Source organism: Psittacula echo, assembly GCF_963264785.1.
Source record: "Psittacula echo genome assembly, chromosome: 7".
Classification (NCBI taxonomy): domain Eukaryota; kingdom Metazoa; phylum Chordata; class Aves; order Psittaciformes; family Psittacidae; genus Psittacula; species Psittacula echo.
This window is the reverse complement of record NC_137740.1, coordinates 1,412,898-1,439,253: the sequence shown is the minus strand read 5'-3', so window position 1 is coordinate 1,439,253 and position 26,356 is coordinate 1,412,898. Positions and strand designations below refer to the sequence as shown.

The 26,356-nt window shown below is 46.1% G+C and overlaps 1 protein-coding gene across 1 annotated transcript; it reads left to right on the top strand.

Moving 5' to 3' along the window:
• The first annotated feature begins 997 nt into the window (after positions 1-997).
• Positions 998-21,954, top strand: CTH (cystathionine gamma-lyase). Its single transcript, XM_080623726.1, has 12 exons — positions 998-1,171; positions 3,015-3,096; positions 3,612-3,707; positions 6,828-6,937; positions 7,759-7,890; positions 14,853-14,910; positions 15,865-15,942; positions 16,951-17,103; positions 17,304-17,425; positions 18,988-19,040; positions 20,304-20,442; positions 21,229-21,954. The coding sequence occupies exons 1-12, from the start codon at positions 1,010-1,012 to the stop codon at positions 21,247-21,249; spliced, it is 1,206 nt and encodes a 401-aa protein (XP_080479852.1). The 5' UTR covers positions 998-1,009; the 3' UTR covers positions 21,250-21,954.
• The last annotated feature ends 4,402 nt before the right edge of the window (positions 21,955-26,356 follow it).

Genomic DNA, 26,356 nt, shown 5'->3' with positions numbered 1-26,356 from the left:
AACTGCAACATTTAAAGTCATGAAGAGTAACTAATAGAATACTGAAAGTGCCTTAGTGTGGAGGGATGCTCTCTGGTTGCCTCTCTCCTTACTTCCGCAAGGCGAAACAAAAATAAATGAGGTCCTGGAGGACAGTGAATGGAATTTCCCAGCTGTGGAGAAATTAACTTCTGCTCCTCCCAGGCATTCAGAATGGCTGGCAGGAGACATGCTGGATAGCGGTCATCTCACAGTGACAGAGGACATTTAGGGGAATTAAACTGAACAGGAAAAAGTAGGTGAGGAGTTTTAAGACATCATAGCCCCAGTGGGTAGCTTCTCCTCACCCGACACCCCAAGTCCTTCTCCTCAGGGATGCTCCATCAAGTCTCCCCAGCCTGGGTTTGTGCTGGGGATTGCCCTGACCCAGGGGCAGGACCTTGCCCTTGGCCTTGTTGAACTCCACGAGGTTCCCACCGTCCAGGTACCTCTGGATTTATGCAGATGTTCTTCACAGCCTACAGGAAAGGCATTTGTCACCACAGGATTAAATTCCCCTGTCCCAAGCCTCAGTGCTCTCACTCACGTATCTCGGTTCAGGTTGTGTGACCCCGCCGTTTGTCAGGCTGAAGCCCTCTGGCGCAGAGCCGCGAGGAGGCCGTTCATTCCCCGGGATCAGCGGTGGGGTCACCGGCCCCCATCCCTGTCCCCAAAGCCCCAGGAGCCGGGCAGCCTCTTCCCGTCGGGAACAGCTGCACCCGGGGCCGGAGCCCCCTCCCGCGCTGCCCGCGCTGCCCGCGGCCGTGCTGCGGTGCGGCGGCGCCCCCCGGTGGGCGGGCGGTACCGCACCGGAAGGCGCTTCCTTCCCGGCGGCGCGGGCGCTGTCCGGTCCCGCCCCGCCCCTCCCCGCCGCAGCCAATGGGAGGCTTCCGTGAGGCCCCGCCCGCGCCGGGCCCCTGGTGGCGTGGGGGTGTGGTGCCGGTGTCGGTCCCTGTGGCGCATCGGCGGTGGCGGTGTCCGGAGCGCAGCCATGGAGCACGCCGGGACCCGGGGCTTCCTGCCGCCGTTCGCACACTTCGCCACGCAGGCGATTCACGCCGGGCAGGAGCCCGAGCAGTGGAGCTCTGCCGCCGTGGTGCCGCCCATCTCCCTCGCCACCACCTTCAAGCAGCAGGCCCCCGGGCAGCACGCGGTGAGTGTGGCCGGCGGCGGGGCACCGAGGCGGGCTTGTCCTCGCCGGGACGGACCAGGGGGCTCCGTCATGGCCGGAGGGGCCAGAGGGGGAGCGGCAGCCTCTGGTAAAGGAAGGAGAGGAGATGGGAAGGGAGGGAAAGGGGATGGGGACTCCCGGTTGCAGCACGTGGAAACAGTCCTTTATTCTCGCTCCCGAACGACCCTCAGACATCGTTTCCCACGTGGACGTTGGGTGCAGGAAGCTGTAACCGGGCTATAAGGTTCAGGCACCGGTCGGATGGTTTCTGGGCAGCTGGGACTCTCTTCAAAACTTTCGGCTGTCCCCAGGCAAAATACGTTTTCCCAACTACACCGATTGTGTAAGAGGCTGCCCCAGTTGTCCTTGCAGAACAAACAAGTGTTTCAGCAGTGTTTTGTGGATAGCATCATAGAATCAGCCAGGTTGGAAAAGACCTGTAAGATCATCGAGTCCAACTGTTCCCCCAGCACTGTCAAGGCCACCACTATACCATGTCAAATGGTTTGTATTGTAGAAAGTGCTGGAAGCGTTGGGGTTGAACTATCATGAGGTTTTTGATGGCTGCCATGCACGTATGAGGGAGATGGCACAAACCTGCTGTTCACAAACTAGTTTGTTCCAAAGCTGTTGCCTGAACATCACCCTGCGCTATTTGGGCAATCCGTGTTTGCCTTGTGATCTTTGATTCCACACAGGCACTCTCATAGTGATGCGAATGCTTCTAAGTCAGTAGCTGTTTTGAGGAAGACCACAGATGAAGCAGTCACATGCTGCTGTGTCCCTGTACTGACAAGAGCATGGCTGTGTTCCTGCTGGAAGCTCCGTGAGAGCTGTCTGCCAGATTCCTGAATGCAACCAAGTTCTCATTAAGCAGAAGTCCTGAAAGTACACAGATACCAGGACACTTAGCAGTTCCCTCTGTAACACGTGCATCCATGCACAGAACCCCAGAGTGGTTTGTGTTGGAAGGGATTGTAAATCTCATCCAGTTCCAATCCCCTGCCATGGGCAGGGACACCTTCCACTAGAGCAGCTTGCTCCAAGCCCCTGTGTCCAACCTGGCCTTGAACACTGCCAGGGATGGGGCAGCCACAGCTTCTCTGGGCACTCTGTGCCAGCGCCTCAGCATCCTCACAGGGAAGAGCTTCTGCCTAAGAGCTCATCTCAGTCTCCCCTCTGGCAGGTTAAAGCCATTCCCCTTGGCCTGTCCCTACAGGCCCTTGTCCCAAGCCCCTCTCCAGGTTTCTTTTGAGCTCCTTTAGATACTGGGAGATTGTTCTAAGATCTCCCCTGCATGAGTATTTTTTGTTTCTCATTCAGTTTTCTCAGTCTTCACATAAAAACTGTTGCACTGGAATGTGAAACTTGGTCTGGTTTCATGACAGGGAAACGTTTGAGCTTTCAAGAACTTTTGATGGGTACAGGTTGGTGCTGGTCAGTGCCCTGTAGCATCTTCCAAGCAGAGCATTGTGGTGATGGGAGACATTCTTCCTGATAACATAAGAATGAGTGGAATCTGTCAGCTTTTTCTCCAACAGTGACCAGAGGTGAGTATCTGCGAAAAAGTAGGAGAACATGGCCAGAAGTGTGACACTTCCCCCAACACACCCCTAGAAACCATTCTAAGGTTGGGGATGCCTGATCAGATGTTGTGTACAGCAGCTTGGTGTAGCCAGAAAACCAGCCTGATGGTTTTGGAGGAGGTGGATGCACAACCTCAGTGCTGAGCACAAGGGCTTTTTAAGGAACCTGGGACAACTGTTGTACACAACTTTCTCAGTGCTCTCTCTTAAGTTGTGTCTGTTTCTTGCTTTCCCAATAGGGTTATGAATACAGCCGGAGTGGAAACCCCAGCCGGAATTGTCTGGAGAAGGCTGTGGCAGCATTAGATGGAGCTAAATACTGTAAGTAATTAATAGTCTCATCAAGCAGGATGGCAGCATGTGTGTTTCCTGATGGTCTACAGGAAGCATAACTTGGGGAGCAAGGACACCAAGCTGTCAGAAGCAGTCACATCACAGCAAGGCTTTCACAGCCTCTACCTGCTGGTTATGGGCAAGAGTGAAAAGAGTTCAACACATCATTCAGGAAAGTCCAGCTCAATCCCTGGGCTTCTGTAGGGCTTCCTCTCGCTGCATTTGATGTCTAAGCTAAATGGAATCTGTCGTTGTGCAGCAGCACTGAGTGCAGTGGGGAGCAGGAGGCAGGCAGCACCTCTTCCTGGACTATTGTTCATCCTGCATTCCACTCTGTGTAAAATCAGGCTGCTGCTTTTACTCAATCCACTGAATGATTGAGACAGTGTAAGAGTGACAGAACAAGTTCCTTTTAAAAGCAAAGTGAGGAAAGTGAAGGCAAGCTTGACAAGGTTTTATCACATTAAAACACAGTGTCTGCCACTTACTGTTTTCTGTTTTAGGTTTAGCTTATGCTTCTGGCTTAGCTGCTACTTTGAATATTACTCACCTGTTAAAGGCAGGGGACATGATTATCTGCATGGATGATGTCTATGGAGGTATGTAAAACACAAGTGTGCTTTTGATCTTTGTTGCACAAGTGATTAAATGTACCTATTTGTGATTGTCATGAACTGAATTTCTCACACAGGACCTTACTTCCCTTTACAGCCTTTTCATTTCCTGAGAAATGTTTCCCTGTCTGATTTTGGTGTTAGGAATTCAAACACTGAAAGGTTCAGTGGCACAACATGCAGGTTTAAAACAATATAGCTAATTAGTAATAAGTAGAAAATAGCAACATCTTGGCCTTGCACAGATGTGTTTGCAGAGCAGGACCCTCCACAGTCCAACACAGCAAAGCTTCCCAGCTCCTGGTATTTTACTGTCCCTTTCCCAGGTTTGACCCTTTATCAACCAGCATTTTGTCTGGACTGTTTCAGACAACTATTCTGTCATCTTCCCTGAAAGCACAACTTGCATCTGCTATGCATGTCTTCTGAATGCTTCAGCGGTGCTGCAGCTCACTATTAAGTTTTGATCTTGTATAGGTTTTTTTGATCCATTCTTCCAAGAAACTCCCCAGTAACAGAGTTCATCCACCTCTGCCAAAGTCCTTCAAAAGATCGATGCCATCTAAAAGTCCCTAGTAGGAAAGTCAGCTCGGATGCCCTATGACAATTAGTGTCCTCAGTGCCCAACTCTTGTGTTTCACTTGAAGGCTTGTTTCCGTCTGTCTGCTCCAAGGCCTTGGCACAAGGAGATCAAACCTGCTTTGTTTCCAAAGGAAGGTTAGAGAGGCCAGCAACAGGTTGTGTTTTCCCAAGCAATAGGTGGAAAACCTTTTAGCAAGAGTAATCACCTTTCCCAGTGCTGAGTGATTACTGTTTGCTAATCAGATCTCTGTGCTTGTGCACATAAAATACAAATATACACATTTGCTTTAATGTCTTAGTTCGTGCCAGACAGCTCATCTCCAAGTACATCTGGATCCAAGCTGAGTGGAGCAGGAATCCCCAGTGACAAGCTGCTCCTTTAATACATGGCCCTCCCACCACAGAACTCAGTAAATCAAAGTCATTTGGCCAAAGTGTATTATCAGCTCCTCACTTCAGAAAGGCCCATGGGTGTATTTTTAAAGCAAAACCAGTTCATCTGCTCATTAAAGCCTCAGCCTGTGGTGGTTTTGGCACAGATGAATTTCATGGTTTCTTCCCTGAGGGTTTTTTTTCATACTTTTGTTGTAAAGAGACCACCTTGCCCCCAGCCAGCCTTATTCAGCAGACCTCACACCCCATACATGGTACATCTGCAGATCTGCTGCTGGACACTGTGGCCAATATGTGTTCAGCCCCTTCGTTCCTCTTTTGGATGTTAGGGGCTACTTGTCCCCTAAATCTCTGCTTGCTTTTCTCCTAGCTTGTGCTCTTCTGGCTGTTCCTGGTCATCTTTCCGGCTCGTGTTCTTAGAATCATAGAATTCCAGACTGATTTGGGTTGGAAGGTTAAAGCTCATCCAGTTCCAACCGCTGCCACGGGCAGGGACACCTTCCACTGGAGCAGCTTGCTCCAAGCCCCTGTGTCCAACCTGGCCTTGAACACTGCCAGGGATGGGGCAGCCACAGCTTCTCTGGGCACCCTGTGCCAGCGCCTCAGCACCCTCACAGGGAAGAGCTTCTGCCTAAGAGCTCATCTCAGTCTCCCCTCTGGCAGGTTAAAGCCATTCCCCTTGTCCTGTCCCTACAGGCCCTTGTCCAAAGCTCCTCTCCAGGCTTCCTGTAGCCCCTTTAGGCACTGGAGCTGCTCTAAGGTCTCCCCTTAAGGAGCCTTCTCTTTTCCAGGCTGAACCAGCCCAGGTCTCTCAGCCTGTCTCTTCAGCCTTGTAATAGCAACCTTTGAGTCACTGGGTGTGAGGGCTCGTATGTGCCCCTGCTCCCTCAAGGGCACACTGGCTTTGCTAAGATTTTACCATGTTTTTCTGTAAAAGGCCAGATTGGATAGGAGAGCAGCGCTGCACTTGCTAACTCAAATGAGGCTGCAGTTTGCAAGGCTGACCGAAAAAACAGTGAAAGAATTGAAAAGCTCTTGGGCAATGCCAACAAGTGCATTGAATGGGATGTGTTCAAGAGTCGCTGAGTTTTGGGAGGGTGAGGAGGAGCTGTCAGGTTTTGACACCTCTGAAATCTGAGCCACTGATGTAACTTCCTAAAAGGGCTACTTTCTGTACAACCTCGGATTTCCATCTAAGTTTTTATTGTAGTGTGCTATTACTTAAAGTATGTAAAGCAACTTTCTGTTGTTTGTAGAGTTGACAGCCTATGTCCAAATTTCCTACACTTGAACGTATTTCCTACAGCACAAGAGACAATATAATACACAGCTCATTGTAGAAATAAAAGCATTTCCTTTAAGAAATCATCATTCCAACGTAGGATTCAGCACACGGGATCGTACCCTGCATGTGCTAGGACTTTATGGCTAACTGGCAAACTTGTGTTCTATGTGAGTGAGTGAATGTTGAACAACCTTGGCAGAAAGACTGAGTGAATTAATTTTTAATCCAGGCAGCAGATAATCACTATGCTGCACTTCTAATGAGCAACTGGTTGCTTCTGGTTTCCTCTTTTAGTCTTTCCAATGAAGGGTTTCAAAGACGGAAAGGAAGGGAATAATCACTCCTTTATGTTCCTTGCTACATGTTGCTTTAATGGAATGGTAAAGAAACACAGTAGCTGGAGTTTTCCCCTTGAGAATGTGGGAGAAGAAGAAGCAATGAAGCTTATGAAATAGAAAAGAGTTTGTGTAGTGGAAAGAAGTAATTGAAAAGGGGGAAAGAGAATATGAAAGCTGGAACCACTAACTTGTGCGTGGCAAAGGACTGGAGGAAATGTTAGAAGCAGGCAAACTAAAAGAGGTCCATTTAATTTTCTGATTAAACCAACCCCAAAAAGCTGCTAATTGAAAGTACTTCTTAAATCACTCTGATTCCATATTCCCATTAGTCCTTTTCCATGATCTATGGCAATCTTTAAACTTTTTTGGAATAAAAATACTAATGTGCCATTCATGGTGTACAGCATAAAATTGTACCCTCCTGACTTTCCATGGATGAATACAGGAGTCTGGAGATCAGTGAAGTTTTGTTTCATGCCTCTGATTTTTTTGTTTGTGTTTTTTTAGGCACAAACAGGTACTTCAGGAGAGTAGCCATGAAGATGGGTTTGAATGTAGTTTTTGTTGACTGTTCAAATATTAAATGCCTGGAAGCTGCAATTACACCAGAGACCAAGGTAGGGGAGAGGAAAATTGCTGAACGTACTTGCTTAATGTCGTTAAACAATTCCATTCTTGCTCTTGTTGTAATGGGTGTACGTGTCAAGTAGAGTGGGCTACAGGGGTGGCTTTTGCAGGGACAGATTGGGGCAGAGCTGGCTCCAGCACATCTCCACTCCAGTCCACTTGTTGGTGGTGCCTCATTGACAACACTTAGAAGGATAAAAACAGTATGGACAGAGAGGGGAGGAGGGAAAAGGTCAGAAACAGCAGAGGGAGCAGTAAGGTCAGAGGAAGAGGGGGTGCTCCATGGCACTGGAACAGATAAATAATCCTGTGCTCTAGTAGAAGATCACTCAGCTGGAAAAGGCTTACAAAATTTTGGATGTAAAGACTTTCATGTGGCTATGTCAGGCTTTCTTCAGATGCAATGCTCTGAGGTTTTCCAAAGCTTTGATGTTATTCCCTTCTATCAGTTATTTTTATGGAAAATATTGCCTCTCCCAAGAGCCATAGAATCACAGAATGGTTTGTGTTGGAAAGGAGCTTAAAGCCCATCCAGTTCCAACTGCCTGCCATGGGCAGGGACACCTTCCACTAGAGCAGCTTGCTCCAAGCCCGTGTCCAACCTGGCCTTGAACACTGCCAGGGATGGGGCAGCCACAGCTTCTCTGGGCACCCTTTTTTTCTGCAGTAGGGATGCTGTCTTATTGCCACTCTGCAAACCTGCAGGAGAAGCTGACACTCAACAAATTAAACCACTTGTGACTTACATGTATATTATCACTAGCGCTGTACAACCTCTAAACTGACATTTTGTATGGTTGAATTACTGCAGCTTGTTTGGATTGAAACACCCACAAACCCCACACTGAAGATCATTGACATTCAAGCATGTGCAGATGCAGTACACAAGCATAAAGATGTTCTTCTGGCGGTAGACAACACTTTTATGTCTGCATATTTCCAGGTAAGCACTTTGTTTACAATTACCCCATTATTTCAGTGTATTAAAAGGTGCATTTTTTAAATGGAAACACCACTGTGGGACTGTAGTTTTGGTCTACGTCTTGTAAAATTACCTGTTCTGTTTCTAAATACAACCCATGTACTGTGTTATTTACATTAGTAAGGATGGTATGCGCAGTACTTTGTAGCTAGCCATATCTCAGTATGATACCAGCAAACCCAGTATAGCTCAGCATTCCAATAAACACACTGAATCAGGTAAGCCATTCAAAAATAATGGTTTTTTAGTTCTCACTGATGGAAATCATAACAGGCCTATTAAAAAGTATCCTGTTTCCTAACTTTGGCCTTTTTATACCAATTCTTTTGTATATGCTGTTTATGATCTGTTCTGAACCACTTGATATTCTGAAAAGAGCAGTGGAACAAAAAGTTAAACCAAGCAAACTTTGTTTTCTTTTGAGACATTCAGTTTACTTTTTTATTCGATATCTTGTTGAATGTGTGGCTTAAAAGTTTGTCATTTTGATTTCAAACAACTAGCATAACTTTTCTGCTTGGATAACTAGAATACATGAAGTGAAGACTATTAAACTTTGAAGTCTGGTTCATCTTAACGTGGGCTAGAAATATTCATTTGTATTTCCCAGGAGACGAAACTGATCTCCTGTGGTTTTGGTCTAAAGTAAAACCTTTTTATGAGTGCAAAAGGCAAAGTATCTGTTTTTGTTAAGGGCACTGAGATCTTTATAAATTAAGAGAGTTTTACAGAGGGTGTTAATGCTTAGCTAAAGCAGCACTTGAGTTTGTCTTCTACATACCAAAGGCTTGATGATTGCCCCTTTGCAACATATATTTCTTTGGCAAGACAAGTTTGAAAGAAGCAAAATGAGCATCTGGATATATGAGCTAGTTAATGTGGCTTTTATTGGCCTGGTGCTAAGAGAAAGTCAGCTGTAATCATTAATTCTAAGTAATAGGTAATGCCTTTAAACCCCTCCATACTGCTGCTGATGCACTGTGCTGAGAAGATCCTAATTTGAGGGTGATTTGTGTAGCACTGTTGAGTGTTAAGAGGCACTGGTGTTTATGCCGCTGCTGTCCTGGCTGCGCACTGGGAATGCACATCATCCACTTTCCTTGACTAGGTGCCCATGTTTAAGCTGACAGCAGCAGCCCTTCATTCTAAATCTGCTTTGTTACCTTTTAACATATTGATACTTTTCAGCCTTTGAAATGTGTTTGTATTATGTGCAAAGTCCTTTACTTAGTGACTGATTAAAAATATTGGTCATTACTTCTCACCCATCAACATCTGCTTTTGCTTCACCTTAGAAAGGCTTCTGGAAGGTCAGGGAAGAGAGATCTGGCAAAGAAAACCTCTTCAGGTTTCAGTTGCTCTTTCAGTGCTGTATCACTAATACTGGTGTCACCAGTACTGATACCTAGACAGCAGTGCAGATCTTTTGCTTTGCAGACTGCGTTGAGGCCTTTATTTCCTAAACAAACACACCTTAGAGTAAATAGCATTACTTATCCCTGCCTCAGCTAAGCAATAGAACTATTTTTTCACGAATATGAATGTATGTTGGATGTATTCTGTAGTTTCTCGCTACTCATGTGGTGAGGGACGGAAGCACTAGTTCCCTCCGAACTAGGGCTGAGACATAGAGCATTCATGAAATGCGGGTCATCAACGATTTATTGTGCAGTTAGAATTCCTTATATCTGCCGCCTAAGCACCTCCCCAGGGTCAGCTGGTTCCTGTCCCTCCTAGCAGCTTCCCATCCATGCACCAATCCCTACATCTCCCCTGCCTCAAGACTAGAAAACTCAGGGTTTTAACAGCTATTCCAGATAACAACTTATAACTCTAATTAACTAAGTAAGAAAGGTTTGTGCCACTAAGTATTCACACACAGTGCGTATTACATAATCAAACAAGAAGGAAACAAACATCCTAATACTAATAAACACAGAGCGTCAGCCTAAAGGGACCTAGACGCAGGTGTTTCCAGCCTGAGTGATGTCGTATTCAACAGCCGGCTACAAAGTTCGTAAGGCACGTCGTGACTGGATCCGTGAGTGAAGTCATCTGGACACATAAGGGCCAGGGATGTCATTTCACACCTCTTTCCATCACTCTCTCCCAGATACAGCCGAGCGCCAATCACCACCTGTAAAACATAGCTCAAATACAAACTTACAGACACAACTACAACTACAGTAATAGCCATTTTGCCAGTACGCAGCATAGCCCAGTCTCACCCTCTACACAGGCATAGCTCTGCCCATGAGCACGTAGGGCAAATGGACCTATCTTACCCTTTTCCGGATCTTTCACCCGTACCTGTGGATACAGGGGTTTGTCTAGAGGTGGAGCAAAGTGCGAGCTCATCGGGGATTGTTCACTTGATCCACGCGAGAATTGATTTAAACTAGTCAGAGCAGAAAGTAAAAGTCAGCGCACACAGACTGCAGGAGCTCCTCCGGGTACGGTCTCCCCCGCCTCAAGACACACGAGGCGAGCTTTCAGAGTCCAGTGTGCACGTTCAACGATAGCTTGGCCAGTGCTGTTATAAGGACAACCGGTCTGATGTTCAATGCCCCACTGTCGTAAAAACGAAGCCACCAGTTGACTTGAATATGCTGGGCCATTGTCGGTCTTGATCTGTCTAGGGACTCCCAAAATCGCCATGACCTCACGCCAATGCAAAATGGCCGCTTTAGTGTCTTGCTTGCATTGTGCCATAGCCAAGATGACACTGCTACAGGTATCAACCGTGACATGTAAATAGCGCATAAAAACTGGAGCGTAACAGTCAGGGACTGGCAGACCTTGTGCAACACGGTCTGCACTATTGTTACCTTCAGTTAGGAGTCCAGGGATGTGCGAATGACTATTACAGTGTTTTGGGCAAATTTCAGCAGCTCGCTCAGACAAAGCCTGAAAAAGGACTTGCGCACACTCCGTCGTAGCCTCAATTGCTAATGGGGTCCACAGACCACTGTCGTAGCACAGTAGCTACAGTATATGCTTCCAGAAATTGAACTGCTATTGGCTAGACGTAACCAATATAGATTGTGATTGGCTCAGAAGTGCAGTCCACACATTCTGAAGCAGAAAACAAGCTAGCTAAAATTATCCATTCGCTACCTTTCTCACATAACTTGCAGTTTCACCATCCCGCTTCCACATCTTGTTAGCCTTGAGCAAATGCCAAGTTCCTTATTCTACTGCACGTAACTGTCTTTTAGTAACCTAAGGCTAGGCCTTGCAGCCTGGGTAAGTTGAGTTCAGGCCTTGCAACTTAACTCAGAGTTTGGCTAAGACCAAACAGCTGGGATTGCTCACATGTCCATTGTTCAGCTGTATTCTTCATAACCACCATCTCCTAAGGCTAAGACCTCTGGGTTGGTCACGAAATGTCCACCGTCCCTCAGCCACTCCACAATTCCCTCTTTTTGTCTTTGAGCAAACCAGACAGATGTTACATTTTTCTTAACCATACATATCACACACCGCAACATATAACTTGCTACTAATACAAATGAAACTAACACACATAATATAGCTACTCCATCCATCATCTTTCGTTAGCTGTTTAACCCCCTCTTTCAATTGTTGTATACTCTTATAAATTGATTCCAAATGATCTAACAAATTCATGCAGCACATCCCCTCAAATTCAGCACAACCATGCCCCTGTGCCAACAATAAAAAGTCGATTGCTGCCCTATTTGTAAGGTGGCATGACGAACACTATCAACATCAGTCAAGAGCCCACTTAGTGCAAGCATAGTAGCATTTGTCAGTTCCTTCTTATCTTGCTGGGATTCCTTCAGCTTTTGTTGTCCCTTGGTTCATGTCCGACTCCACGTAGGCACTTGCTGATCTGGGTACATGGCCGTTCTTTGCCAGAAAGTCATCCACATCTCCGCCTTTTTCTTTCTATACAAGCCAAACACGCTTTGTAGCACTCATATCATTCGTTGGATACATTAAAAATACACAGCAACAAAATCAAAATAGTTAAAATGACAATAAACACCATTAGTCCACCTTTTACTAGAGCAACCAGCCAACCTGTCAGTCCCCATTCACCTAACAAATTGTCCAGCCAAAAGGCTTGCCCATCCTCATACACCATGTGTAAGATCTTAGCATGTTTCCATATATCTTCAACATAGGCCAATCACAGGCTGCTGGATCTGCCCTTTTTCTCCTGGATGGCTCTCTGATAACAGGGGAGGCCATCCCCTCACATCAAGGTCTGGCATGGCATGTGTCCCCATCGCTCCACACCTGCTGGGTTGCGGAGCTAAAGGTTCTTCTTGGTGGCAAACACAGAGGCCAACCCAGTCTTGCCCTTGACTGTGGTAGCAGGCATTTGGCCAACCTCAGTTCTTGTACCTCGTTGTCAATGCAGAGTTTCACCTGCTTCTTCCAGTAACAAGTTGCTACTGTGGCAAAGCACACACAGATTGACATTACCAGAGTAACTATTAAAGGTTACAGCAGCATGTTGAAAATGCTGATGGCAGCAAGAAACCAGCCAAAGAACTTTCTTGCCAGTGGAGTTCTCCCACCCTCTTAATTTGTTCCATTACCTGCTTTATAACACTACCATCATATTAGAATCTTTCTAGCTTTTGTCTTAGCACTTTCTAGCAGCTGCTGCAAATTTGCATGCTCTAACATCTTTTACAAGTAACAAGTCCACACAATACAAGGTATAGTTTCTCATTAGCAACTGGCTAGTAAATACAGGTGGTTTTATACACAAAATCACAGTCTCTAATAATAGCTATGTTACAAGCATACCTATTCAAGTTGTTACTTTTCAGTTGCCCCCAGGTGATGTCCTGCAATCATTTATTTTTCTCTTCCTCTATCTCATTCTGCTCGGGGTATTCAGTGTCAGCTCCTGTAGCTGAGGCATCGGGTTCCTCCACTTGTCTGTCCAGCTCATGGCAAGGCTTTGCAGACTTTGCAGGCAGCTGCCATGGACCTGTAGGTAGGAGGACACAAACATACCCCCTCTCCCACGTTATCAGCTCTTGAGAAGGAGGCTGGTTAAAGTGATTCAAAGGCATTCTGATGGGAAAGGCATGTGAAGCTACAGCTGCCTGCCTGCTTATCAGCAGCCATAAATACCTGCCAGCAACAGCACTTTGCATTAACCCTTTCTTGTCCAAAATGTTAATCTGCTACCCATTAAAACTTTTACACAAACCCAACAACAAAAAATACATACAGCACTGTCCGCCCTCAGCAGACACACACGCATGCACGCATGGGATCCCACAAGCACACTCCATACAATTACAATATTTGAAACACAAAACCTAGACAATCATTATTCCCACTACACAGTCCCTCATACGGAATGTGGCGTAAGGCAGCATCATTGCAGTGTGAGGTGGAAGGCTCAACTTCAGCGGGCACCCCCGCAGAGGCTCTGCCCCCCCCACATTGCACGAGCCTTGGGCTTTTACACTGACCAAAATGCACACTCATTCCGATGCAGGTGGCCAGCCTACATTGGAAGAAGTGGTCAGCAACATCCATAAAGTCTCCAAGGGCTAATAGAAACATGGATATACATGGATATATATTTGCCAACTTCTAGTACATGTGGATCACAGAGAGACTATCAAACAAGTTGTATATGGGGTTTCAAGTCCACAGCCCGCCACGGCACTCACACAACGTGTTCAAAAGGCTATAAGGGTACCTCTTTTTTTTTTTTTTTTTTTTTTTTTTTTCTTTCCTAGAAAATCAAAACCAAACTGAACACTCCAGCCTGGTAGCCAAGGATAAAGACAATGTCGTTAGTAGGGAGGATTCCCCCAGGGTAGGCTTTGAGGGTTGCTGTCGCTCGTTGTGGGGAGCCCCCCTGTTCCCTGCCCTGTCGCACAAAGGGGAGTGCTACCAGGACTCACAACACTCCACTTCCTGTTTTCCTGCTGCTGCCGTTGTTGCTGTTGCCGTGGTTTCTGGCAGTGGCGCTGCAGCTCCGGCGCTGCCCGCTCGGCCGCGCGGCCCGAGAGCTCCGGCTGCGCCTCCCGGGGCACCTTCCTCCACAGCTCCCGCGCAAAGGTCTGCACCCGCGGCTCCTCCACTCGCAGCGCCTCCGTGTCCCGCAGCCGCTCCAGCAGCTCCTCTCCTGGAGACAACTTTCTCGATGGCACCCCACGTCTCCCCCAGATCTCCTGCTTGCTTTTCCCCAGCCAAGACCGCTTCCAAAAGCTCTTGGCGGATCCGTCCCCATCGGGAGGTATCTAATACGTCCACGGGCGCCTCCACCGCCCCCCGGCCTCACAACCATTGGATGCAGTGGCCCGCTGGCTCTGAGTATATCGCCTTCGGCAACCCAGCTTGCTGCACGAGGGCCTCCAGTACCTGTACCACGTGGCTCACATCCATCGCTATCACGTCGGGGTCACCACTTGTAGTTTCTCGCTACTCGTGTGGTGAGGGACGGAAGCACTAGTTCCCTCCGAACTAGGGCTGAGACATAGAGCATTCACGGAATGCGGGTCAACAATGATTTATTGCGCAGTTAGAATTCCTTATATTTGCCGCCCAAGCACTTCTCCAGGGTCAGCTGGTTCCTGTCCCTCCTAGCAGCTTCCCATCCATGCACCAATCCCTACAGTATTCAATCACTCCTCCCCCTAAAGCTGATGGGAATTAGACCAGTGCTTTTCAATTACATCTTATTTTGGGTTCTTTTTATTGTGCTTTTCTTGAACTCAGTGCTTTCCTGTACTATTGTTTTTGTCACATATCCTATCTTCATTATCAGGGGTTTGTGTGTAAGGTCTTAAGTTTTTGTGGTTTTTAGTTTCTTCACCCATTGTTACTTTCTGTGTTGGATCACAGCCTTTTGAGTAGCTTGAAATGAACCACAGTACACATGAGCTTTAATCATACCTATTGTTTTCATTTCATTTCAGCGTCCTTTGTCTCTGGGGGCCGATATTTGTATGTATTCTGCCACCAAATACATGAATGGTAAGTATGTCACTTTGACACAACTCAGGCTGGCTGTTCAAGAGCCATTCTGGCTGCGGGCAGTTCATAAATCCCAGACTGGTTTAGATTGTAAGGGACCTTAAAGCTCTTCCAGCTCCAACCCCTGCCTCGGGCAGGGACACCTTCCACTAGAGCAGCTTGCTCCAAGCCCCTTTGTCCAACCTGGCCTTGAACACTGCCAGGGATGGGGCAGCCACAGCTTCTCTGGGCACCCTGGGCCAGCGCCTCACCAGCCTCCTAGTTTGCAAAAACTAGTGTGCCTTCTACTAATTCTCACATGGATCATTAGAGGAGATGGACCATCGAATAGACCATTAGTCTTCATAGCTCCTAAACTATCCCTGGGAGAAGGAATATTGACCTGACTTCAGGCAATAGACCTAGAGGTGTTTATAGCCGTGTTGGTTTTAATTTGTCTACAATAAAGCAAGTGGCTTCAGTAGAAGGTAGTGGCTAGAAATTACATTAAGGTTCAAAGGAGGTTTCATTCATCTGTGGTGGAGCCTGTTCAAAAACACGTTCTCTGTGTTGTGTCCCAGGCAGCCCAGACACGGAGCTAACGTGACTGGATGTCCCTCGTGGTGTGGGTAGAAGGGATAGCTTTCTGGCTGGTGTTCACCCTTGCTAAGACAGCTCATCAGGACACACCTGATTCCTGTACCCTGGAATTCCCACTTTCTGGCAGTTGGCTTGGGAAGTATCTGGGGGCACAGGGCAGAGCATGCTGCTGACCAGAGCTTTAGAAAAAGCTGAAATCTGCTTTACAGTCCTTGTGCTGCACAGGAAGGACAGATGTAGCAATGACAAGGAACCCAGTGTCTTGCACAAAAGGGACTGTATTAGCAACAAGACTGAGAAAATAGGGGTTTGTGGCATAACCCTGGAGCTGATGGAGTGGCTGATTCTGTTCTTGTCTTCTCCTTGTGTTTTTAGGGCATAGTGATGTTGTAATGGGACTTGTTTCAGTAAACTGTGATGATCTCTACGAAAGGCTTAAATTCTTACAAAACTGTAAGTAGTCAATGTAGGAAATACCTTGAAATCAGTTGTGTTCAAATGTACCAGCTTGTAATGGAAAGCATGTTGCATGCACACAAATATGAAACCTATCTAGAGATGTAGCTCAGGCATTTAAATATCCAGAAGTGTAAATGGCCAGAGAGGAAGTGGTAACACAGATGTAAGAATCCTGAATTCTCTTCCCTGCTTTTCACTGGCCTTATGCAAACACGACAGCTTTTGGTGTGCCTCCCTGGCTTCTCTCTCAAATAAAGTTAACACCACTGGTCTCCACTTCCTAGTGCTTCTAACACTGAGAGCAGGGTGGGTTGTTCCCCATTTGTTCACCAGGGGCTGCTGAGTGGGATGAATTGTCTGGGGCAGGGGCTTGAATGGAGACAGCACTCTTGGCCTCAGGACTGTAATTCCCTCTGTCCCTGCTTTCCTGAAAGCATCAGATGCTGTCCCCATGGGCAGAACCTGCAGTTACATGGGACATGACTCCTTACCAACCCTCTCTTTAGGTTGCAGTTAAGACCATGGCAGAAAGCACCATCATTTCCTATATTATCTTGATGTTATATATGAAGAGGCATATAAACATTTAAGTTATGCCTTTATTTAATTCCACTTAACTCGTATCAAGTACATCTGGGGTTTTTAAACTCATTCACACATCAGAGGATATGCCTAATGCAGTTTTCTTATGTAGGCTGATTTTAACAATTTTACTGCCTCTTAATTGTAATTAATACATTTCTGGATAGTATTCTGTCTGCCCTCTCTCTACAACAGAGAGACTAAAGGTATATTGTGTCTAATGCATTTAATCCTTGAGTCTTCGTGTTGTTAATCCAGCTCATTATTTGGCTGGGTTACCATGTGTGTGTGGTGAGGAAGGCAGATTGCATCAGATCTCTTTCCACTGGTCTTGTTCTAACTTTAGGAATTTGGAAATTAGGACTTTGTGAAATTTCACTAAGCCCTCCCCCCCTTTGTTGTATGTTTTAATGTCTGTAGCTCTTGGAGCCATTCCATCCCCCTTTGACTGTTACCTGTGCAATCGTGGTCTGAAGACACTGCACATCCGGATGAAGCAACATTTCCACAATGCATTGGCTGTTGCTCGATTCCTTGAGTCAGATTCCCGGGTGGAGAAAGTCATTTTCCCAGGTATGCTGGCAAGACTTCAGAGTGGGTGACGCCTGGAGCTGAGCACTGCAGTACTACGTGTAGCTTGTACACTCTTCGTGTTGGGTGACTCTGGGTTGGGTGTCCACCTCAGCAATGGCTGTTTCTGCTTTGCTGTGAGTGAGCTGCTCTACCCTTTGAAATGATGGCAATTAAATTAAAGCAACTTCTCTGGATTTCAGGTTTGCCTTCACACCCTCAGCATGAGCTGATCAAACGGCAGTGTACTGGCTGTCCTGGCATGATCACCTTTTACATTAAAGGGAATCTCAAACATGCTATTACTTTCCTCAAAAATTTAAAGGTAAATGATGGTAAATACATGCTGCTTTAGAGGGAATGAGACTGTGCTTCTGAGAGTGATAAAGGAAGTGGTTTTTTTGGGGGTGGGAAGAGTTTTTCTCTGGACTTGCAAAGCTCTTGAAGTCTTCTGGGTGTAGCCGTCCCTAAATAATAGATTATTTGTAAAGGGAGGCTAATGAGAGGGAAGTAAAGGATGCCTGTGCTCATTTGAAGTGTTTGTTTACACAGCAGGGTGTAGTGTATCCAGGCCTACAAAGGGCCTGCATACCTGCCTTCTGCAGAAATACCTGTAGGATTTGAAAGCAGAGGAGCTGGGGCTGGTGTAATACTGTTGTAATATTTCAAAGCACTCATCAGGGCAAAATCCCTTTGAGAAATGACATGAATCATGAAACAAAGAGGGAGTCCCTCAAATTGGAGAAGACTTGCTTGTTTATTTTACCTGAACCATAGGCTTTTGCCTTTGTCTTTGCCATGTATTTATTCTGCCTGTACTCTTTACTGTGTTGCTTAGTCTTGATCTCTGGTTAATTTGCATCCTGCACTTGTGCTTTTGCTGGTTTGTTCTTGGAAAACAAATCATCATGTAATAATCAACAAGGGAAAATTAGAACTTCCTTCTCCTTCCTGTCTTACTTACTTACTTGCCACCTAACATTATCAGCTGAAAATGAATTTTCCCATAAAATACTATTTTACATGAGAGAGAGCATTTAATCCTGGCACAGGAGGTCTGCCAGCTTGGACAGAAAGTGTCAGGAAATACATTCAAGGAGAAGCAAGTTCCTATGAGTATACTCAGTTCAGCCCATTGACTTGGATAACCATCAGCTTGTCACTAGGTTGGTACAAAAGTAAAGCCATTTCCTTAAACCATGGTGAGAAGAGAGTTATTTAGTTGATAGGCTTAGGGTTAGTTTGTTTATAGGGGAAAAAAGTGAATATGAGCAGCTGGAGCTGCAGGGGAACATTGAGGGCAGTAAGTGCATTCACAGCAGACACACTGTGGATCTATGTTTGATGCAGGTGGCTCTCCAGTGGGCCCTTTGTCACCCAGGAATGCATGCCCATAGCTCAGAGATCACTGCTGAAAGAGGGGGATGTAAGGATAGGGTATAATCACTTAAACCTGAGCTGAAATTTATGAGATCTGAGGCTTTGTTCAGGCAGCCTGCTCTATCCTCTGAACAGAGTGAACACTGGTGGTGCCCAGGCAGAGCTGCTCCCTCCTGTTCTGCATTTTTCCTTCTGTCATTCCTCCACGCTGCCCATGTGTTGCATTGCAGGAGCTACTCCTGAGTTACATTTGATCAACATGGGCATATTTTAGTTTCAGCTTTGCATCAGTGTCTCTTCAGAGCCTTTTTAGGGCAAGTCTGGTTTAAATCTTAGTATCTCTTACCTGCTAAATGTAGAATTTACACCCTAATTACAGGTAATACCTTTTGTAATATAAAAATTCTCATAGAAAAACTTAGAAAAACCCCTAAACATTCCTCTTTCCTTAACTGTCTCTTTCCAAGCATTCAGAGCCTTACACTTGTTAACTTGATTTTCCCGTAGGTTTTTACTCTGGCTGAGAGTCTGGGTGGCTATGAAAGCCTCGCAGAGCATCCGTAAGTCATCCTTCGTCTTAAAAGCCTAAAAGCAGTGGCAGAGTAACAAAAAATTGTTATAGGAGTTATAAAACTTTCTAGTCCACAAAGCCAAGATATTTGGCATGTAATTGAGATCCAAGGATAGAATGTTGTATAGCACAAACCCCAGAGGCTACTCCAGAATGAGCGTGGCTTTAGTGAATAGGAGTGTGATGTTGAAAGGATTTCCACGTTTCCTCATCTTAACTGGGGACTGAGATGTGATATGTTACTGTGATGATAAGAATCCAAGAAATCAGCATGTGTTTGAAAGCAGTGAGCAGATTTGGTCACACTGTTGAGGAAGGAGCTCTGCTGTTCTGCCTGCTTACACAAGAGGGCATGGTCAGTGCACTGCATAGACTGTCTCCATGTCAGGGGAATTTTGTGGGGAATTCAGTAATGCTTAGGTGCCCCTATCTAGGTTAAAAGGCTAAAAAATAGAATTTTTATGGAATTAGATTATTTCACTTAAATCCAATCTGCTTTTCAAAAAGATACACAGAAAGTTATGGCTAAATTTATATGCTCAGTATTTTCAGTTATTCATTTTAGAATAACAGCAAATCTTAAAACACTCAAGCAGTTCCCTGCCTGTGGCAGGAGGTTGGAACTGAATGATCTTTAAGGCCCCTTCCAACCCAAACCATTTGGATTCTATGAGTTGAAAGGTAATTGTGAATTGGTGAATGTCAGTGACTGAGCACATGGGGTAAATAGCTCCTTACCTATATCCTCCATAGCAGATGAAACAAACTCTTCACTGTAAGTGGGTACAGTTTGACAAATGACCGAAGAAACCAAAAGTTAAAAAGAAAATCAAAAACTCAGGAGATTTTACTCTGGAGATTGTCTATTGCAGCTGTTTCTCCATGTGCTCAAAGCAGAGCTTTTAGGTACCCTTTTCTAGAAAATAAGATAGAAACTAAATATATCTGGGAGGAAGAGGAATAGGACTTTCTCCTTTTTCAGGTCCAGATTAAGTATCCACTTGTTATTCATGAGTAGTGGCTTGGAAATACTGTACTGGGAGATACAAGTCACTGGCTTGTCTGCAGTTCATGTAACTTACAGTAGTTGAGGACATGATCTCTTTGCATCTGTGGGTTAATCAGCAGGTGGGACCCAAAAGGTGTAAAACCTTCATGTATTTTCAGGGAATGCTGCCAGGAAACCAATTGGTTTTGTCTTTAATGATAAAACTAAAAGCTTCTTAGAAAAAAGGCTATTTTTTTCGTCCAGGGCCATCATGACTCATTCTTCAGTGCCTAAAGAAGATAGAGAAGCTCTTGGAATCAGTGATACATTAATTCGCCTGTCGATTGGTTTGGAAGATGAAGAAGACTTACTGAAAGATCTAGATCAGGCCCTGAAAGCTGCAGTAAGTGGTTGTTACCTTAGTGCCATCACTCTCAAAATGATTTCCCTTCTGGTCCTCTGCCTTTCTCACTAAACTATCTGCTGGTAATTCGTGCTTCACTTGATTTAGTCATAAGGGTACCTTGCAGAGTGTGTGTAGAGCTTTTGTTGTTAGGTTTCTCTGTGCACCGAGGTTTACAATCCTTGTCAGCCGCCATCTGAGTTGACATAGATTCAGACAGGATGTCCCTGACCCAGTGATGCGGGTATCCACTAAAGTCAGGCTGAGGGGAGACTCATGTAGGCATGGGAGTGCCTAGTGCGTGCTTCAGATATTTCATGTCATAGTTTTAGAGGGCTGAAATATATTAAGGAGCTTCAAGCGAAGAGCTTCTGTCAGACAGTAAGTCCAATACTGGAGTAACCTATTTCATTTATAAGCACTACTTCTACTCCTGTATCCAACCTTCTGGATTTGAGACAGTAGATTAAAATTGTTCTTTATTCATGGTAATGAATGTGATGCCACATAGGGACTTAATTTCTCAAGGCAGCTTACCTAAAATGCATGAGGTGTAGATGTGTTTGTGTAGAATCATAGAATCCTAGTTTGATGTACTTTTTGTCCCTACTTTTTGTTTTTAGGGAAAATAAACCATAGTAAGGGCATGTATTTCTATATGCCAGCACAGAGCATGAAGATAATCCAATGCTAAAATGTACCTTATTTATGAAAAGAAAGACAAAACCAGCACAGTTGATACAGGTGCTTAGCATAACTGTCTCTCATTTTTCCTTCTTATTGCAGTTTGCAGAGTGTAAAGCTTGAAGTTTAAGGCCAGAACTTGGAACTGAATGTGGAAATGCCTAAGGAAGATGACATGGAAAGCCAAATTGCTAATGATTTTCCTTTGATTTGTCTCTGAGAATTTGAATCTGTTCAATGGAATCCCTGGATCCCTGGGGATCCTTGTGCTGTAGGTTTATTCTGCTGCTGCCAGGCTGTGCATGGACTGTGCACTGTGACACACAGCCTGGGCTCTCCTGGGGGTCCCTTCCTGATCTATTGTAATCCCTTGGGTTTGGAATTCATAGAGTCAATAAACTGTGTCTGAGAGCAGCCAGATGCACACTCAGGAATATTATCCTGGCTCTCTCAGTGAGGGTAGTGTTTCTATTTGTCACACTGGTGCTGCAGGGCTGTTCTGTCAAAGGGTTGGTTGTTAATGTGACTGCTCCTCAAACTGCACGAGAAGTTTTTCTCATCTCTTCTAACCTAACAGCCCAACTTGAGAACTGCTGATTTAGATATTTGTTGTTTAATTAGGTTGGAAATGTGAGTAAATGTTTTTTCTCCTGTTGATATCTTATGGAGCATTGAAGATGAAGCGAGATCCAATACCTGGTAAACAATGGGAACTTTTTAAAGAGCATTCTTTCACTTAAAAAGTACAAAATCATCTGATGTCAATTATGATAACGATTTGATTTATATTTGGAACTGTAATATTAATTAAAATATGCTTTGAATTTCTCTGATGTGTTGATTTGATCTTTTCCTGTACCAGAATTCCAGATCAGGTGATGAAATAACCCTGGATTTGTGTAAACTTTCCTATGGGAGATGGATGTCACTGATATTTTTACTTTTGTCAAGAAAAAAGATATGAATTCTAATGTATGACAACTTATCCTGCAAAATGCAGTATTCAGGCCAGGAATGTTCAGGTGTCTCAGGGTGCTGCTGGCTTGGGGTAGGTGGTGGGTGGCTGCAAGGTGTCACCTCTGAGCAGAGTTTGCCCACAGCTTATGAAATACCTGTGCTGAAGAACCATAAAGGAGGTGCAAGTACTACAGGCTTTTCTCACAAACTACTACAGGTATGGCTTACACAGTACTACAGGCATTTCTCACAAAGTACTGCTTGTTACAAGTCTGATTGCACAGATCTGTCTTGGTAAAAGCATTCAGCTTTACCAAACTAAACAAAAATGAGATTTCCAGAGGTGTCTTTTCCTCCTGTTTCTTTCTCAGATGAAGAAAGCACAGTGTCTGAGTGCAAGCAAAGCTTTAAATAGGTAAAAACTTCTATTTGTTGTCATTAAAATGCAGACTGTGCTTTCCATCCTGGATCAATACAGTATTTGAGTGTGAAAGTACAGAGTAAAAAGACAATTCTATCAGCCAGCCTTGGCACTGTGCCTTCCAAGCAGTGAACAACTGCACATATTCACATGCAAACAGGATAGAATCCCAGAATCCCAGCCTGGTTTGGGTTGGAAGGGACCTTAGAGCTCACTCAGCTCCAACCCCTGTGTCCATGGGCAGGGACCCCTTCCACTGGAGCAGCTTGCTCCAAGCCCCTGTGTCCAACCTGGCCTTGAACACTGCCAGGGATGGGGCAGCCACAGCTTCTCTGGGCACCCTGTGCCAGCGCCTCAGCACCCTCACAGGGAAGAGCTTCTGCCTAAGAGCTCATCTCAGTCTCCCCTCTGGCAGGTTCAAGCCATTCCCCTTGGCCTGTCCCTACAGGCCCTTGTCCAAAGCCCCTCTCCACATTCTTGTCAGCACGTTTAGACATTGGAGGACTGTTATAAGTTCTAATAGTCTTGATTATCTAGAATGATGAACTCCTGGGAAAAGTGAGCTGAAGTTATGCACATCCAGCAAACAGCCCTCCAGAAATAGGGAAAAGAATGTACTTTTTAGCAAAATGAGTCAGGCACAGTGACTTCTGGTTCACCAGGACCCTGCAGCACCTCATTGCATGGGAGTATATTATAAAAGCAAACTGAATAAGATGCTATAGGGGATGTAGGCGGGTGGGTGGTATGAAAATGAGGAGCTGTTGTTACTTTCAGAAAGCCCAAAACTGGTAGTGAAAAGCCCCAAGGGCATTGGGGGTTTATCGTGTGAGTTAGTGCCTCTCGTCTTCCCTGTAATAAAAACTATCTCTTCCCTGTTAATCTCTTTGAAATTATCATGCTTGTGGTTGCAATGTTTTTTGGCTAAATATCTGATTTAATTTCTGTATTCCCAGTCCTGCTGGTTTCTGTCATGTCTTCATTAACAAGGAGGTAACTAAAGGAAAAAGGGCAGTTTTAGGAAGGATAAACTGCAGAGGAAGATGTGCCTGTGCCTGCGAGGAGTTGATGGGGAGCTGTGAACATCCCATGTCTGTAGGTGCGCTGAGGCTGCAGTGGTGGGCTGGAGACCTCCTGCTCCACAGAGCGAGCAGTAGAAGGTGAGCAGCTTTCATCTGTCCCCTCCCCAGGAGATCAGGAACCAGGAGTAGTTTTTGCATTATTAATTACTCCCCTGAATACCCTTGATCAGTGTTTGCAGATCAGATCACAAACGCCCAAATAGGATTTTGCTGAAAGGCCAAATACAGAGCTGCTAAGTAATCCCTGAGCTTCATTCGTGGCTCGGTGGAAAAGGAGAACCAAGCCCTGGGAGGCTGAACTGCACTTTGGGGACGGATGAAGTGAGTCGTGAGGGAGGACCAGAGAAGCTGTGGCTGCCCCATCCCTGGCAGTGTTCAAGGCCAGGTTGGACACAGGGGCTTGGAGCAAGCTGCTCCAGTGGAAGGGGTCCCTGCCCGTGGCAGGGGTTGGAGCTGGAGGAGCTTTAAGGTCCCTTCCAACCCAAACCAGGCTGGGATTCTATGACCATCTGTGAGGATGGTCCTTGACAGAGCTGTGATTTGAGCGGAGACCTGGTTTTGTGCTGGATCTGCTGGTCCTCTCCAGGTCAGGACACTGCAGCTTGCGGTGGGGCTGCTGGGCACTGTGTGTAACGTGTTGGTGTCTGGTTTAGTTTTTCTTCCTCCAAAATGTGGGTTACTGGTTGCAGCAGGTGAAAAGGTAAAAGCCCATCCATAGGAAGTCTCACAGATACACACATTTTCAAGTGTGCAGCCACAATGCTGTGCAATGAGCTCCAGGTCCTGGTGTGGGAACGGTTGGTCTTTGGCTGTTTGCAAAGGGGCACAAGTGTCTGGTTTCTATCAAAGGAATATCCACTATCACCTGAACAGCTTGTGTGTTTCTGTGTTCTCCACCTGCTGCCCTCTGCACATGTGGATTTCTTTTGTGCCATTTATATGGGGAAAGGACGGATGAAACTGCCAGCAGCTGAATTCTCAATGAATTGCTCAGTGATTTTCTTAACACATTCAATACAAAGCTGGCTCTGAGGTTGTCCTACCCAAGACTGGGGGCTTGGCCTCACATTGGACATGCCAGAAACTCATCTCTTCGTGCGGAGGGGTTGAAGTGAATGGCAGGAGAATGCAACTTCTGATTGTAAATCTGAGCAGAAGGTAATCCTTTGGGATCTTCTCTAAGCATCCATTCTTTCTATGACTTTCCTGGAGTCATCCCAGCTGCCCCTTCCAGATCTATCACGTATTTCACATCTTGCATTCTTTCTGAAGTTAAAAGGACACGTTTCATCCTTTGATTAGATTTTGCAGCCGTGGATTCGGATTGCATTAGACTTCAAGGGGAATTTCTCTTTTCATGTTGAGGCCCAGATCACACTTGCATTGACTCAAGATTACATCTTGTTCCCTGGGAGATAATTGTCTCACACTGAGCCCGGGAGTCAGACTGATTAAACCGTGCCTGTTGTGAGGAACCGCAGCCTGAGGTGGCTCAGCAGCGCGCAGGGGGCAGTGATGTGATGTGGCACGGACCCAGCACGGAGCTCTGCTCCTCGCCCTGTGATGTGCTGTGCTGTGAACCTGCATGGTGAGGGATGCCGGAGGCAAAATGGTCCTTGTCCTCACAGCAGCAGGAATCTGCTGGGAAGAGTGGGTGCCTTGGGAATCAATGAGAGCAGAGCTGGCTTTTGGTACTGAAAGCTCTGACAGTGCTTGCCCTGCCTCTTCTGTAGCACAGCAGCTTGCTGGCCAGGCCAGAACACAGAATGGTCTGGGTTGGAAGGGACCTTAAAGCTCATCCAGCTCCAACCCCTGCCACGGGCAGGGACCCCTTCCACTGGAGCAGCTTGCTCCAAGCCCCTGTGTCCAACCTGGCCTTGAACACTGCCAGGGATGGGGCAGCCACAGCTTCTCTGGGCACAGCTTCACCCGAGCACCACTGTCACGGAGGTGGTGCATTTTGCACTGAAGGCAGATGTGGCCATGATCCCCGCTCTGCAGCCAGGAGGGGTATTTGGGGAAGGGAACATGTGGGTATCTCCATCCAGAATCACCCATGAGGATGCTTGGAGCAGCCAGGACACGCTGTGGGATGTGCTGAGCACTGAGGCACCAGGTGAGTGGTGCATCCTCCATGATGGGACCTTTTTTCTTGGGATCTTTGCTCCCCATCCCTGCAGCACTGAGCAGAGGAGATGCAGCACCTGGCTGCTGGCTCCCAGCATTACAAATGGCAGTGGGTGCAGGAGGCAGTACCTTCTGCTTTCTCCCAGTCTCAGGTTCCCCTCACTGGAGCTTGTTTTGGCATTTATCAGCTGCAGCCGCAGTTATAGCCCTATGATGAAGGGCTTTTCCGTTTCCCGGCCATAGCACAGCCAGGAGCGGGACCACATTAGTCAGAAGGGTTCTTAGAAACTCCCAGCTTTTACTTACAGGAAAGTTGCTGCAATTGAAATCCACTATTTGTCATAATTACATAAACTTGTGTATGCAGGGGCTGTCAGGCAGGGCTGTGCATACTTTCCATCTCAGTTGCCCACTCTGCAGAGCTGCAGACTGGCCCTTCCTTTCACCCCTGACCATGAACACAGAAATATGACAGTGCTGCTTCTTATCCACTGCTGTAGGTCTGTGCTGGAGAATGAACCGGGAATGGCAGCTCAGCATCCTGCATATTTAGGGATTTAGTAGACTCAAAGGCATTGATCCAGCAGAGCAGATGCACTATCGTATTGGTACAGGTTCCAAACCATCGCAAGCATGTGTTTGT

Bases quoted from the DNA above. Each gene is read 5' to 3' on its own strand.
- CTH (XM_080623726.1), top strand. From the start codon at position 1,010: ATGGAGCACGCCGGGACCCGGGGCTTCCTGCCGCCGTTCGCACACTTC. The intron at 3,097-3,611 runs GTAAGTAATTAA...TTTCTGTTTTAG, and splicing joins ATTAGATGGAGCTAAATACT to GTTTAGCTTATGCTTCTGGC. The intron at 19,041-20,303 runs GTAAGTCATCCT...TTTTTCGTCCAG, and splicing joins GAAAGCCTCGCAGAGCATCC to GGCCATCATGACTCATTCTT.